The sequence below is a fragment of the Salvia hispanica genome, chromosome 3 (genome assembly GCF_023119035.1).
Source record: "Salvia hispanica cultivar TCC Black 2014 chromosome 3, UniMelb_Shisp_WGS_1.0, whole genome shotgun sequence".
NCBI classification, from domain to species: domain Eukaryota; kingdom Viridiplantae; phylum Streptophyta; class Magnoliopsida; order Lamiales; family Lamiaceae; genus Salvia; species Salvia hispanica.
The window spans coordinates 16,152,057-16,166,028 of record NC_062967.1 but is presented as its reverse complement, the minus strand read 5'-3'; the positions used below and the strand labels follow the sequence as shown (position 1 = coordinate 16,166,028).

General features: G+C 38.0%; 4 protein-coding genes across 4 annotated transcripts; 2 read left to right on the top strand and 2 right to left on the bottom strand.

Moving 5' to 3' along the window:
- The first annotated feature begins 311 nt into the window (after positions 1–311).
- Positions 312–4,834, top strand: LOC125209439 (signal peptide peptidase-like 3). The gene is made up of 11 exons (XM_048109035.1): positions 312–444; positions 543–697; positions 1,259–1,417; positions 2,358–2,469; positions 2,598–2,714; positions 2,758–2,855; positions 2,926–3,018; positions 3,387–3,529; positions 3,757–3,827; positions 4,341–4,424; positions 4,517–4,834. Exons 1-11 carry the CDS (start codon positions 417–419, stop codon positions 4,627–4,629), a joined length of 1,173 nt encoding a protein of 390 aa, XP_047964992.1. The 5' UTR covers positions 312–416; the 3' UTR covers positions 4,630–4,834.
- A 733-nt stretch (positions 4,835–5,567) lies between these two features.
- LOC125216916 (switch 2) lies at positions 5,568–10,011 on the top strand. The gene is made up of 8 exons (XM_048118703.1): positions 5,568–6,012; positions 6,155–6,261; positions 6,413–7,346; positions 7,430–7,680; positions 7,828–7,954; positions 8,037–8,312; positions 8,398–8,599; positions 8,687–10,011. Exons 1-8 carry the CDS (start codon positions 5,638–5,640, stop codon positions 8,968–8,970), a joined length of 2,556 nt encoding a protein of 851 aa, XP_047974660.1. The 5' UTR covers positions 5,568–5,637; the 3' UTR covers positions 8,971–10,011.
- LOC125216917 lies at positions 9,181–10,060 on the bottom strand. The gene has a single exon (XM_048118704.1). The coding sequence runs from the start codon at positions 9,979–9,981 to the stop codon at positions 9,295–9,297; it is 687 nt and encodes a 228-aa protein (XP_047974661.1). The 5' UTR covers positions 9,982–10,060; the 3' UTR covers positions 9,181–9,294.
- A 3,468-nt stretch (positions 10,061–13,528) lies between these two features.
- Positions 13,529–13,972, bottom strand: LOC125209438. The gene has a single exon (XM_048109034.1). The coding sequence runs from the start codon at positions 13,970–13,972 to the stop codon at positions 13,529–13,531; it is 444 nt and encodes a 147-aa protein (XP_047964991.1).

Genomic DNA, 13,972 nt, shown 5'->3' with positions numbered 1-13,972 from the left:
GTAGAATTGGAATTAGAGACTCCAATTCTAATTCCATAACTCCAATTCCATGTTCCCAAACACACCCTTATAGAATATTTTAATCGAGACTTCTAAAATGGGACACCTAAAAATGATAAATCAAAACTTTTAAAATAGGACAGAGAAAATATAAAATAATTAAAGTGAAAAAATATTTAAATAAAAGAAAAAATAATGCAGAAGTGGAAGAAAAATGCGTATCTCATCTTGGAAGATAGAGAGTATTCATTTGATAATTTTAAAGATAGCTTGCCGCGAGCGGAAGATTATGTGGAAATACTATGTGATGCGTTAAAATGTAAATAAACTTAATTATAGGGTGCCACTTGTTAATTACCACGTATCCCATTTTCCCTCAAAATGTTTTCCTCCATTTTCACCTCCAAATTTTGAATATGGACTGGTTGCTTCGATCTCTTACCAGTAATTCCCTCCTCCTCGAAATCGTATGCACAAATTGGAATGCCAATGACTCGCATTGTATCTGCGGCTGATTAATTCGCAGAATTCCTAAATTTTAGGTATGGCTGCACCATTTCAACGGTCTGCGAGTTTAGCTGGTGCTTTGCAATTGGGGATTTTTTTGTTGTTCCTGTCATCAATTGCCGTCGGAGATGACGTTTCTCCAGCTGCCCCCGACGAAGAATCCGCTGCCTGCGGTAACGACTTCCGATTGGTATGTAAATGATCTGACCTCCAAGGTTGTTTTAGAGATTTTAATATTTTTTGGGGTCTTGATCTGCCTGAATTGTTGTTAATTCAATCGCTCCTATTCGGTTATATCAACATTGGTGTGTGCGTGCGTGTGTTCGTGGGTTTTAGATAGCAACACGCAGCTGAATAATATCTAAGCTCAATAATGTTTGAGGCTGATTAGGTTTGATAAAGCGATAACCATGGGCAATCATGCGGGAGAAGCAACTTAGGCTCACTATCACGTCTTTGTGCTTGCTGGTGTGGTCGACCTGTGATCGTTTGTGAAAATAGGACGACAATAGGAACAAGTTAAAATAGGACGACATTTGGTTGTACTATGAATTTATAGGTGCCAGAGAAGGAATTTATTAGTTATTCTTGTGTGGTGATGATTAAGTTGACAGTGGAGGAACAGTTTTCTGATGCTAACTCAAATTTACATATCTCTTTTCTAGCTATGTTTTGTCTCAACTTCCTAATCATGATGTTGAAAAGAAAACCGTTCATTCAGTATGTGCTGATTTCTTTCTTTGCTTTCCAGGTTAAGGTCAAAAGGTGGGTAGATGGTGTGGAGAAGGAGGCAATAGGTGGATTAACTGCCGATTTTGGGTCTGTGTTACCTGCTCATGCTGAAGAAGGCCACCGTTTCTTGGCCGTTTTTGCAGATCCTTTAAATGGCTGTTCACTCTCGTCTTCTAATGTATTTTTATAATACTTTTATTTTCTGTCATACTATTTTTGTTAGGATTTTGATGCACTCTAAGTGCTCTATGACTGGTGACCAATTCTCCTAAAAACCTCTATAGTTGGAATAATTTTTTGGCAGTTTTAGCCTGTTCATGAGTTTAGCTCTGGCCTGATGGTCCAATTGGATACAGTTTATGGTACTGGCCACAGCATTCTAAGTGCTATGTATCAGCTAAAATATACTCCCTCCGTCCCACTTAAAATGCAACATTTGAGAATCGGCACGAGATTTTATGCAGTGTTGTTTTGTGAGTTAATGAAGAGAGAGTAAAGTAAGAGAGATGAAAAAGTAGAGATAGAATTGTTTCCATTTTAGGAAACGTTTCATTTTTAATGGGACAATCAAAAAAGGAAAGCGTTTCATTTTTAATGGGACAGAGGGAGTATAATACAAAAAGGATAAGAAACTAACAACTAATTGAAGCTACAATGGAATGAAGGCTTTCGTAATTACCTTGGTGGAACTTCTAAGAAATGAAGGGCCTGCTTCCTGCTGCTACATTGGTCTATTATGGGATAGATCTCAGACATCAAGACCTAGTCTATATTGGATTTCTTAAAGTCATAATTTGGAATATGAGATTACTGCTAGTTTCTAGGTCGATTTGGAACTTACATTGTTGGACTGCTTGTAATAAAAGATCAATATCATAAAAATTACTAGGAAGATTTTTGTACTATAAATTAGGAGCTCTTATAATCAATAGAGATGGACTTAAAAGTAGTGGGGCAGGCTGGATGCACTGTTGATATATGAGTTTTATTTCATAGCTTGATGAAGCAGAGTTCAGTATGAAAGGATCACTCTTTTTCCTTCATTGGGAAGAAACCAAAATATCATCATAGCTAGTTTTTGGACCATAATGCTAAGAGTCTTTTCTGTTATCCTGCAGGTATCAGGCTCTATTGCACTGACAGTACGTGGTGATTGCATCTTTACAACTAAGGCTAAAGTTGCTCAAGCTGGGGAAGCAGCAGCACTGATAGTGATAAATGATGAGGAAGGTTGGCTATACTGCTGATGCATATATTATGTTATTTTGATGTAGCGTTGCATTACTTAATGCCCCATATATTATCTGAGTTTATCCCACTTGGTTTTTAATGGATGCTACTTTGCTTGAACTTCATAGGTCTTGTGCAGATGAGTTGTGGGAATGATACTACTTTAAATATCACGATTCCTGTTATTACAATCTCTAAGTCAGGAGGAGAGGAACTAAAGAAATCCATGGCTAATGGTGGAAAAGGTAATACATTCTTATATGCTTTGGTGAGAATAATTTTGAGTAGGTATTTCAAAGTTTAATTGTATTGATAATTTTTGTGGATGTCAGGGTATATGTATGATGATAACTGTCTTACAATTGGCTCAATTGCCAAACATAAAGGTATGTGGATACACTTTATTAGGAACATAATTTTACCATCTTTTAATTTTTATCTCATGCCAACTTTCAGGTTGCTACAGTACTTTTGTGTTGTGCGTTCGTGTACGATATCTTTTGGGTTTTCCTATCTCCATTTATATTCCAGGACAGTGTTATGATCGCAGTAAGTTTACACATACCCTTCTCGTTTCCCTCATTTTGTATGCCTGAAAGCTTCCGAATACCGTCATCTTTATCATCTTTTTCTTCTAAAGCTTTCACTTATTTGAAATGAAAATTTGTTAGATATTCTGCCTTTTTAAATCTTTACAAAGCTGAGGTGCGTATGATATCTTTACTGTACGTAAAAATTGCCTCCTCTGCTTTGGATCTTAAGTTCTTTACACCATCTTCCTATTTGTCCTGGTGCTTACTCATTGAAGATTGGCTTGTAGGATCTTACCAATAACTAGATTTGGGTGATATTATCAGCATTGCTCTTGCATTCTTTTATCTCAGTTGTCTTGCTCTGGTTCTTCTAATGTCATTCAGGTTGCTGAAGGTGATAAAAGCGGTGGAGAATCGATCCCCATGCTTCTGAGAGTTCCTCGACTTGCTGACCCATATTATGGCTATAACATGATTGGCTTTGGGGACATTCTATTCCCCGGCCTGTTAGTTTCCTTTGCTTTTAGGTATCTTACTTATATCACTATAATTATTTGATTGAGATATGTAATATTAAAGGAGCAATATTTCATATTTGTACCATACGTTTTTGTAACTTTTCTGTTTAGTCAATTCAATTGTGTACTGATATGCGTATAAATCAAGTAATGAAACCTGCTATAGTTAAAATATTGCCCTAACTGTTTCCCTCATCTGAAGACTGAAGTCGTCCATCTATGGGTGTTCATTGCAGATTTGACAAAGCTAATAAGAAAGGGATCTTAAATGGATACTTCCTGTGGTTGTCAATCGGCTATGGAGTTGGTGAGTATACTTGCAACTTGGTCATATTTTAGTGCCCATGAATAGTTATTTCCTCCACTGATATGTTAATTGTCTTCCAATTGCTATGTACTATCAGTTTAATTAGTTTAATTAGACATGTTGATTGTCTTGAATAATTTCATGTTTATATTTCTAGCAAGATGGTCTTGTGGTGACAAGACCATTAACTGCTAGAAAATATAATTGGTAAATTCTCCATGTAGTGAGATTGCCTCAACATTCTGCTTCTTGACTAACCAAACTTACTACAAGTCTGATAAATATAATATGATTAACTAGAATTATTTAAAAATGGACGCTTGTGATGCTGTTTCTTTGGTATATACACTACATCTGCTGACAATAGAAAATAAAGTTCAATCTAGACTTTATAATGTGTGCACCCATGATCACTACCTCGGTTCTTGACTATACCAGCTTCTTGCTCGATTTCATTTGAGAAGGATTTGGGATGGTGAATAATTACTGAAAAAGTATTTCATTTTGCTGCAGGCCTATTGTTTACATACTTAGCGTTGTATTTGATGGACGGGCATGGCCAACCAGCTCTTCTGTACCTAGTTCCATGTACACTAGGTATGAATTCCTTCCCCTTTCTCTAAATCACCTATTCTTACATTCCTTTCTGTTTTAGTTCCACGAATCAAATGGCTCTCTACAAATCCCAGGAACTTGTGTCTTGTTGGGATGGATAAGAGGCGAGATCAAACACCTTTGGAACTACGACACAGATGATACCAGAGAATCAGATGAACAACTTGTGCCTGGAGAAGAAGCTTAATGGACCAGACATCTGTTACTACACGGTCCGAATTGACCCTAATATCCCTGACTCGAGCATTCTTCCTTGATTTGCTGTATAGTTAAAAAGGTGTATATATTTGTCAAGTCTCACTGGCTAGTCGACAACTACTTAGGTTGAATTGTTTTAATTGTATACGCACTTGAATATTTCCCTTGTTGATATGAAGTTTTCTTACACTCCACATATATTTTGTATGATCTTTATAAACGGATTGCAATCCGGTTCCAGTTCAAAACATACTATATAGGAGTAAAATTGATTATCGACAATCGGTCATCATAAAAAATAAACGTCCAATAAACCTTGAATCGTCGAATTCCTTGTCGCAACCATTTTGAAACTCGTATGGTGTTGGTGATGAAATATCGTCCGGGGTGTGAAGTTGGAGAAGAAGGCGGTTAGTCGATTAGGGTAAAAAGAAGTCGCACACAATTTATTTACTCCCAGAATTTACAAACATACCAAATAGAAATTCAGATGACCTAAATCCTGATGTATTACTATGACTAAGGGGGTGATTTGTATATAATGAGACCCTACTACTAAATGGAGTACCCATTTAAAGTTTGTATTTAATGATTTTGTCGAAGAACCTTCAATATAATTTTGTAAATAAGTTGAACCATGATAATGTAGCATAAATTTGTTATTGCAAGACTCATGTTATGTTTTCAAAAATTTAAAATTATTTTTATTCAAAATATTGAAGGAATGAATGCTAAAACACTGCATAAGATTTTTCAATTTGATATGGGTTTTAACCTTTTATGCCTTTTGTATGTTATAAAACTGTGCTACATTAAATCTTCTCTTTTTTGTAACTAATTGCATAAATTATCAATTGGTAGAGGGGGAAATATTAAATTGGTAAAAATATTAAATTGCAGGGGAAGCTTTTGATGAAGTCGATGGCGGTGGAATGAAATGCAAAGCATGCAATTAGTACTACAACCCATCCAAAAATTTTGAGCATTCCAATTTCCCATGTCATTGAACGCTTTCAAGGAGGCGCTCAAGCCCTGCAAATCCGTTCTAACCTCCTCCCAATCTTCATCCTCTTCCCAAATTTCTCACCCCTCACTTCCAACAAGAAAACCCCCCAAATCTTCACTTTCCCGCCAACTTCTCCGCCTCAACGATCCCGCCCATTTCTCGCCCCCAAACGAACTCAATACCTCCAATCCGGACCCCAATTTAAACGCTGGAAGCAGAAATTCTAAATGCGAGGAGAAGGAGAAGGAGAAAGAGGCGGAAATTCGACCAGTAGATGTCAAATTGGAGTCTTTTCGCTCGTTCGATCACACCGGACCTTATGAACCGCTTCTTCTGTCGTTGTCCGGTGAAATTCCCGCTGTTCAGGTGATTTCCCGAGCTCCCATTTTGTTATTAATGAATATTTTCCACTTCATTCAAAATTGAATTATTTCTTTGGAGTGAATTAGGTTTCCTTTTTTTTGATTTCTTTTGTGTTGAATTGTGGTTTCTGTATGCCAATTTTCAGGTTCCGGCGTCGATTAATAGTCGACTTTTGGAACATCAGAGAGAAGGGGTGAAGTTTTTGCATAACTTGTACAAGAACAACCATGGAGGAATTCTCGGAGATGATATGTAAGTTAACTTCTCTTATGTTTGTGTAAATTATTGGTTTTATTTTTCTCTTTTTTTTGAACAATGTGTGTTTATGAAAATATGATTTGATTGTATAAATTGATTCTCGTCTATGTTTCCTTTTATGGAATCCATCATATGCCGGCAATAGGGGATTGGGGAAGACCATTCAAGCAATTGCTTTCTTGGCTGCTGTGTTTGGGAAGGGTTCGGATGAATCGGATACTGTTTTAACGTCTCGTGATGGGAATCGAGATGAGACGAAGGGTCCCGTGCTAATCATTTGCCCCAGTTCTGTTATCCTTAATTGGGAAAGTGAGTTTTCCAAATGGTCCACATTTGGTGTTGCTGTTTACCATGGCGTGAATCGGGATTTAGTGATCGACAAACTAAAAGCAGGTGACGTTGAGGTTATCATTACCAGCTTCGACACGTATAGAATACAAGGAAGCATTTTGTCAGATATCCAGTGGGAGATTATTATTGTTGATGAGGCACACCGGCTTAAGAATGAGAAGTCGAAGCTATATACAGCGTGTATGAAGATTAAGACACTGAAGCGTTATGGTCTTACGGGGACTGTGATGCAGAACAAGATAATGGAATTATTCAATCTGTTTGATTTGGTGGCCCCTGGTGGCTTGGGGACACGGGAGCACTTTCGGGAATTTTATGATGAACCTCTCAAGCACGGTCAAAGATCAAGTGCTCCACAACGGTTTGTTCAGATTGCTGAAGAGCGGAAACAGCATTTAGTCTCAGTGCTGCAAAAGTATATGCTCAGAAGGACAAAAGACGAAACCATTGGGCACCTCATGATGGGAAAGGAAGATAATGTTGTGTTTTGTGCGATGAGTGAGTTGCAAAAACGAGTTTACCAGAGGATACTGCAGCTACCCGATATCCAATGCCTCATCAACAAGGACTTGCCATGCAGCTGTGGCAGCCCACTCAAACAAGCCGAGTGTTGTCAAAGAACGGTTCCAAACGGTATGATTTGGCCCTATCTTCATAGGGACAACCCCGAAGGTTGTGACTCGTGCCCTTTTTGCCTCGTTCTCCCTTGCCTGGTGAAACTCCAGCAGGTATCTGTTTTACTAGGCTTCATTTGTGCTCTTTAATCTGCTCCATCTCGTGAGATGCTGATGGGAGGGTACATATTTTATAGATAAGCAACCATCTAGAGCTCATCAAGCCTAGCCCGAAGGATGATCATGATAAGCAAATGAAGGATGCGGAATTTGCTTTTGCTGTATTCAGCACCGACATTGATTCAGTAGGAGGCAGTGCCACTCAGAGTGGCAGCTTCATGGGCCTTAGCGATGTTAGGCACTGTGGAAAAATGAGGGCTTTGGAGAGATTAATGCATTCCTGGATTTCGATGGGCGACAAGATTCTTCTCTTCAGTTATTCAGTGAGGTTAATACTATATTTCTTTATGCATCTTCTTTGCTTTGTAGTTCTTGAACTCGGATTTCACTATTGTGTACAGATGTTTCCAAGTTTGTTGTAATTGTGAATTTGTGATCAACGATACACTCCAATGCATTGTATCGTGTCTTGTAGGATGCTGGATATACTCGAAAAGTTCATAATACGGAAAGGCTATAGCTTTTCGAGACTAGATGGCTCAACTCCAACTAGTGTACGGCAGTCTCTCGTGGATGACTTCAACTCAAGTCCGAGTAAACAGGTCCCTTTTGCTCACCAACTCTGAGATTTGTATTTCTGCAATTTTGATTGTTTATTTATTAGGAGAAATTTTCTGAATTCAGGTGTTTCTCATATCCACTCGAGCTGGTGGGCTAGGGCTAAATCTTGTGAGTGCAAATCGGGTGGTGATTTTCGACCCAAACTGGAATCCTGCCCAGGATTTGCAGGCGCAAGATCGTTCGTTCCGTTATGGCCAGAAGCGGCATGTGACTGTTTTCCGTCTTCTCTCAGCTGGTTCTCTCGAGGAACTCGTCTACACTAGGCAGGTGTATAAGCAGCAGCTCTCGAATATTGCCGTTGCAGGCAAGATGGAGAAGCGGTATTTTGAAGGCGTGCAGGTAAATGACCTATCACTCTTTCATAGTACAAAACTCTCATACTTTGTGTTCGCTCGACTCATTTCAAATGAATTTGTTTCTGAAGGATTCGAAGGAGTTTCGAGGCGAATTGTTCGGGATCTGCAATCTGTTCCGAGATCTTTCTGATAAGCTTTTCACTAGCAACATCGTGGGAGTCCATGACAAGCAAGGGATCTATTTTGACGATCCTCCACAAGAAACGTCTGTAACAGCGGGGCGTTCAGATGGAAGGAGAACGAAGGCAAAGCCAACGCTCGAAGATCTAGGTGAGTTTGCTTCCTGCTTTCCAAAAACAAGTCTTGATAGTGTGCAGGATCATCAAACTTCAAACCACTTCTTCTTTGTGCTTTTAGGTGCTGTATATGCTCATCGCAACGAAGACGTTGTCAACCTCAGGTCACGCTGTCTGGTAAACGAAAAACAAAGCTCGTCTCGAGAGCAAGACGACGAGCAGCCACGCCCACCTCCGGAAGAAAGAAAAGAATCTGATGCTGCAGCAGAAGCAGAAACAGTTGAAATAGAGATGGATCCCCCAGTCTGTGATGCATCAAAGAAGAGGAAAAGTGACCATTCTAGCCTTCTTGCAATGTTCATGGGCATAGATGAAGCAGAACTAAATAAGTTAATGCTGGCTTAGATTCATTCATATTTCATGTGTGTGTAAATATGCATGTACAAAATGTTGTTGTATCCAATTTGCTTAGAAATGGGACATGTTTGGCTATTTGAGGAATACAAATGCCCAGCTTTTGAGGGTGTTCTTGAATTGAATTGGGCAAACAAATTCAGAGACTGTCACCTTTCCACAAATAGAGAATTGCACAAGCACAAGAGACAATTGGCAACAGAGTCACAAAAACAGATAAACTCACCCTGAATGAAAAAGCAGTCAGATAGTTTTCAAAATTAGACATTAATTAGACTATATATTACATAATCGTTACAAAAATTTGGGGAAATTTCATTGAAAATCGAGAGGGCCACCGCCGTTTTCCCTATGCCTAACAAGGGCAAAATATCCAAGCACGGCGCAAACAGCGGCCACGAGATTCCCTTCCTTGATCAGCACCTTGACCACGAATCCGGTGATCTCCGCCGTCAATTTCTTCCCCTCCACCACCAGCGTCTTCCTCGGCTTGCCGCAGAAGGTGAGCAGCACCAGCACGGTTATCCACGTCACCAGCGTGGCCGGGACCGCGACCGCCAGCGCGGCGACCATCGACAGAACTCCGAAGGCCAGGCCGAGGAGCGCGGAGGCGTAGAGCGCCGGCCAGCCCGACGGCGGCGCTGACTCGAATTCGTACCAGGAGAGGACGGATTTGAGGAAATTCCAGGAGAGGAAGAGCAGGAGCGAGTAGACGGAGACGAAGAGGCAGACCCAGGTCCGGCGCTTGCTCATGAGGCGAAGCAGCAGCGCCGTGGAATTGGAGAGCTCCGGCGGCGGGGGAGCTCCGGCGGGGGAGTCCGCCATGGATTGATTGTTGAATTTGGGGGAATATGGTTGGATCGAATTGAAATTGAGGTTTGCTTTTTGGGAGGGTTTTGTTTGCAGCTTGCTGCCTTTTTCTTTTTTCTGTTTTTGTTTTTTCACTTTCTCTTTTTGGTTTGTGTTTTTGATGCGTTTCTTTGTTTGGTAGTTTTGCAGCATACTAATGAAAACTGGTGCTTTGGAATTCAACTCTTCTACGCGCCTTATCAATGCTTCACACAGACGGATAGATAGTTGATTCAATTTTGAGAGTCTCTTTCAAGATGATCTCAAGATTCATCCTTTCATAAATTATGGCTTTGTTTGGTGTTACATGATTAACTGTGTATAATTTGAATTCATACTATATAAAAAGGTTTGGGATCATGATATGAACTTGTAATTTCATACTAGGATATTAGACATGTGCTCAGACAAGTCTCTTATACTAGTACAAATTCGAGTAGTTCATACCAATGTACCTAATTTGGTCGCATACACGTTTCGCATGTTGGTATGAATTCGACCAATTCATATATGTGTACTCAGTTACTCGCATGTTTTAAATGATTCGATGAATTTCACAAATTAGCATTGATCTTGATCTTAGCGGCACAAGTTTGGATTTTTTTTTATAAGTTTTGTATGCATGATATGAATTTAACCAATTAAAGTAATACTATCAAACTTCTAATGTTCTACCATATTAAAAAAATTTAAAAACAATCAAAATGATAATAAAGTAAAAATATTTTCTACTAGAAGTATTGAGTGGAGGAACAAACGAATTGAATGAACGCAAAATTTCATTATATTTGACGATACAAACAATTCTCACAATATTATAATATTTTCTCTGTCACAAAAGAATATGCATTTTGTGTTCGACACGAGTTTTAATACAAATTTGATAATAAGAGAGATGTATAGAGAAAAAGTAAACAAAATATTGTTAATGGAGAATGGGTCTCACTCATTAGAGAGAATTTTTTTAAAAAAAATTAGAAGGTGCATATTCTTGTGGGACGGACTAAAAAGGAAAGAGTGCATATTCTTATGAGACGGATGGAATAGTCTTTTTAAATCTTGAGTGTAGTCAAATTCTAGTCAATCCCATGAACTTTGAAACTAAAATATTAGATCACGAAGTTTCAATTATTCTCGATTATCTCACTATGCATAAATTGACATCTTTTTGTGATATTAAAAACAACAATATTTCAATAAAATAAGAGTAATAAGAAAATAAAGAAAAAATACTTATTTAAATGAAACTGTCATTTTAAATATCCTTAAAAGCCGATATTTTGTGCATGGATGTGACAATTGAGAAAAATTGAAACTTTGAGATTTAATATTTCAGTTTCAAAATTCATGGGACGTACCGAAATTTGACCAAACTTCATGATTTAAATGATTATTAACTCATTAAACTGTACTCCCTCTATCCGCTATTCAAGGATGCGTTTTGAATCGACACAGATTTTAAGAAATTGTTTAGCTTTATTAAAGAAATGAGTAAAAAAAATTAGTAGAATACGAATCCTTATAATATGAGTGCAATTAGTTAAAGAAGTAGTATGAGTAGGGATGTCAATCGGGTCGGCCCACCGGGTTTCGGGCCAACCCTATTCGGGTTACGGGTCAATCGGGTACGGGCTAGTCGGGTTGTGATTTCTTTCGGATTATAAAAGTTCGACCATAACCCTAAAAACTCGGGTTTCGGGCTAGCCCAACGGGTTAATCGGGTTGCTACCGATAAGATTAACATGCGATCAATCCCATAAATAATGATGAAAAATAGTTATATTCATAAAATGTAAAATATTTAATAATGATAAACGTGAGATATATGCTTAAACTCAATCATAAACATGATCAAATACTAATATTTGAGATATTTCGTAAAATTTTAATGCATATTTTAGAAATTTAAATAATTTTTTAGTGAATTTAAAGTTTTTAGTTTATTTATCAATTATTATATTAATAAAAATTCAATATATAATTTATATATTTAATATAAAAATTGAAAGTTACTTTTTTTAGTTATCTATAATTATAAAATCAATGAAATGTCGAATTAGGAGTAAAAATTGCAATAATAAAAATTTTATCGGGTTTCCGGGCCAGCTCATCGGGTTTTCGGATCTGGCCTAACGGGTTGCGGGTTAATCGGGTGCGGGCTTGTCGGGTTGTGATTTCTTTCAGGTTATAAAAGTTCAACCCTAATCCTATAAATTTGGCGGGCTATTCAGACCAGCTCACGGGTTGCAGGCTACATTGACATCCCTAAGCATGAGGTTTACATACTAAAGTTGGAAAAAGAATATGGATGTATCTTAAATAGGGGATGGAAAAACGTGAACAAATGGAGGGAGTACAAAATTACATAAAATACAACAAATAGTATACAGAAGAATGAATAATAAAAAAAAACTAACAGCACATATAAAAAAGCATGTAGTTCGTATGTTTAGAGGATGTAGCTTGATTATTGATAAATTGAGCATGTTATTATTGTCCAAAATATTGAAATGATGCTTTTTGAAAGTCGGAGTATGAAGTTTGAAAATTTGAAGAATCTTTGAATCAAATAGTTGAAAATTCATTATTTTTAATGCGAGCTGTTACCGAATAATTCAGGTCGATGGGGAGTAATTTGTTATTTGAGTTTTTCCGAATTTACAAAAGATAAAATATGGAGTAGTAAAATTTTAGACAAGATATTCGGACACCCGAATTTCCTAACCAAATGCCATGCGATTAAATATTATTTTAAATTTAAATATATTTACCGAGTTATTATCTTAAAAAATGATAAAATAAGAGAAATAAAAAGAAAACTTAGTTGAAGAGTGAAAATGTGATCCATCTTTATTATAGGGAATTTTTATTACTAAATAAATTAAACAAAAGATAATAGGAGCATTAAATTAGACAAGTAAGGGCCACGCTGTGTGTCGGCAGTGGACCGTGGCTCTATTTCGACGCTTCAACGTGTACTAGTTTTAAATTGGGTATTAAAATTCTTCTAATTTTCTAGACCAAATAAACAAACCATTCTACCTTTTGACTCTACACATTTCCAAGAAATATCATTTCAATTTCTTCCGAGAGTTCCAAGTTCCAACTATGCCTTCTAACCAAGTCAACCTTGGACTTTAACCCCAACGAAATAGAGTCATGACTTTTTATTTCCTACATAATATTTCAATTTTTATATTCTAATTTCAATCACTTTTTTTTTTCAATAACTCTTTAATTTCATCAATTGCTAATTAAAATTCATTCATTTCAAAGTGATATAGTACTACATTTTTATAGACCAAAGGGAATTATTTAGTATGATAGTAGTATGATACATATAGTAGTATTACTACTCAATTTAAATAAAATCACAAATTTTGATAAGAGAGACTGAATGTATGTGTCAGAAATGTAGAGAACTGTCGATATATATTGAGTCAATTTATTCATTTTGATATATAGAAACAGAATACTCGATTTGAAATTCCTTCTCACTTGTTTGTCTTAGATTAGAGTACTTCTTATGAAATTCATAGTCATACCTTAATACCTAACTCTCTAAATAGGTAGGTGATGAAATTTCAAATACTACTCCATATTTTCTTTACTTAGATAGCATATCATCATTAACATTAATATTTATACCGAAAACAGAAAATAAAGACGATTTCAAGCAGCGGAGTGGGACCCACACCCACTAATCATACTTCTCTCTCCACGTGTAAACCAGAAAGAAAACCCAAGACAGCGCCAGCACGACATCGCCGACAAGCTGCCTCGGCCAATCCCGCGCCAAAACCTCCAACCTCCGCTCGAACCACACCCTCCACACCGCCATCGCCAGGTGCAGCCCCACGCACCCCTTCGCGAAGAACCCCTGGAACTCCCGATCCTTCACCAGCCCCGCCATGAACACCAGGCACCCGATCACCACCAGCAGCAGCCCCGCGAACGAATTCGACACGCGCAGCACCACCTCGTCGTGCGCCGTCGATCCGACCATCGACCTCGCCGTCGCCGCGCCGTGCCCGAGCTCCGTCATCTCCCTCAGGTAGAACATGATCAGGACGCCGCACGTGGCGGCGGCGGCCGCGTGGAGCGTGCAGATCACGAAAAAAGTGGACGACGGCGACGGATTCAT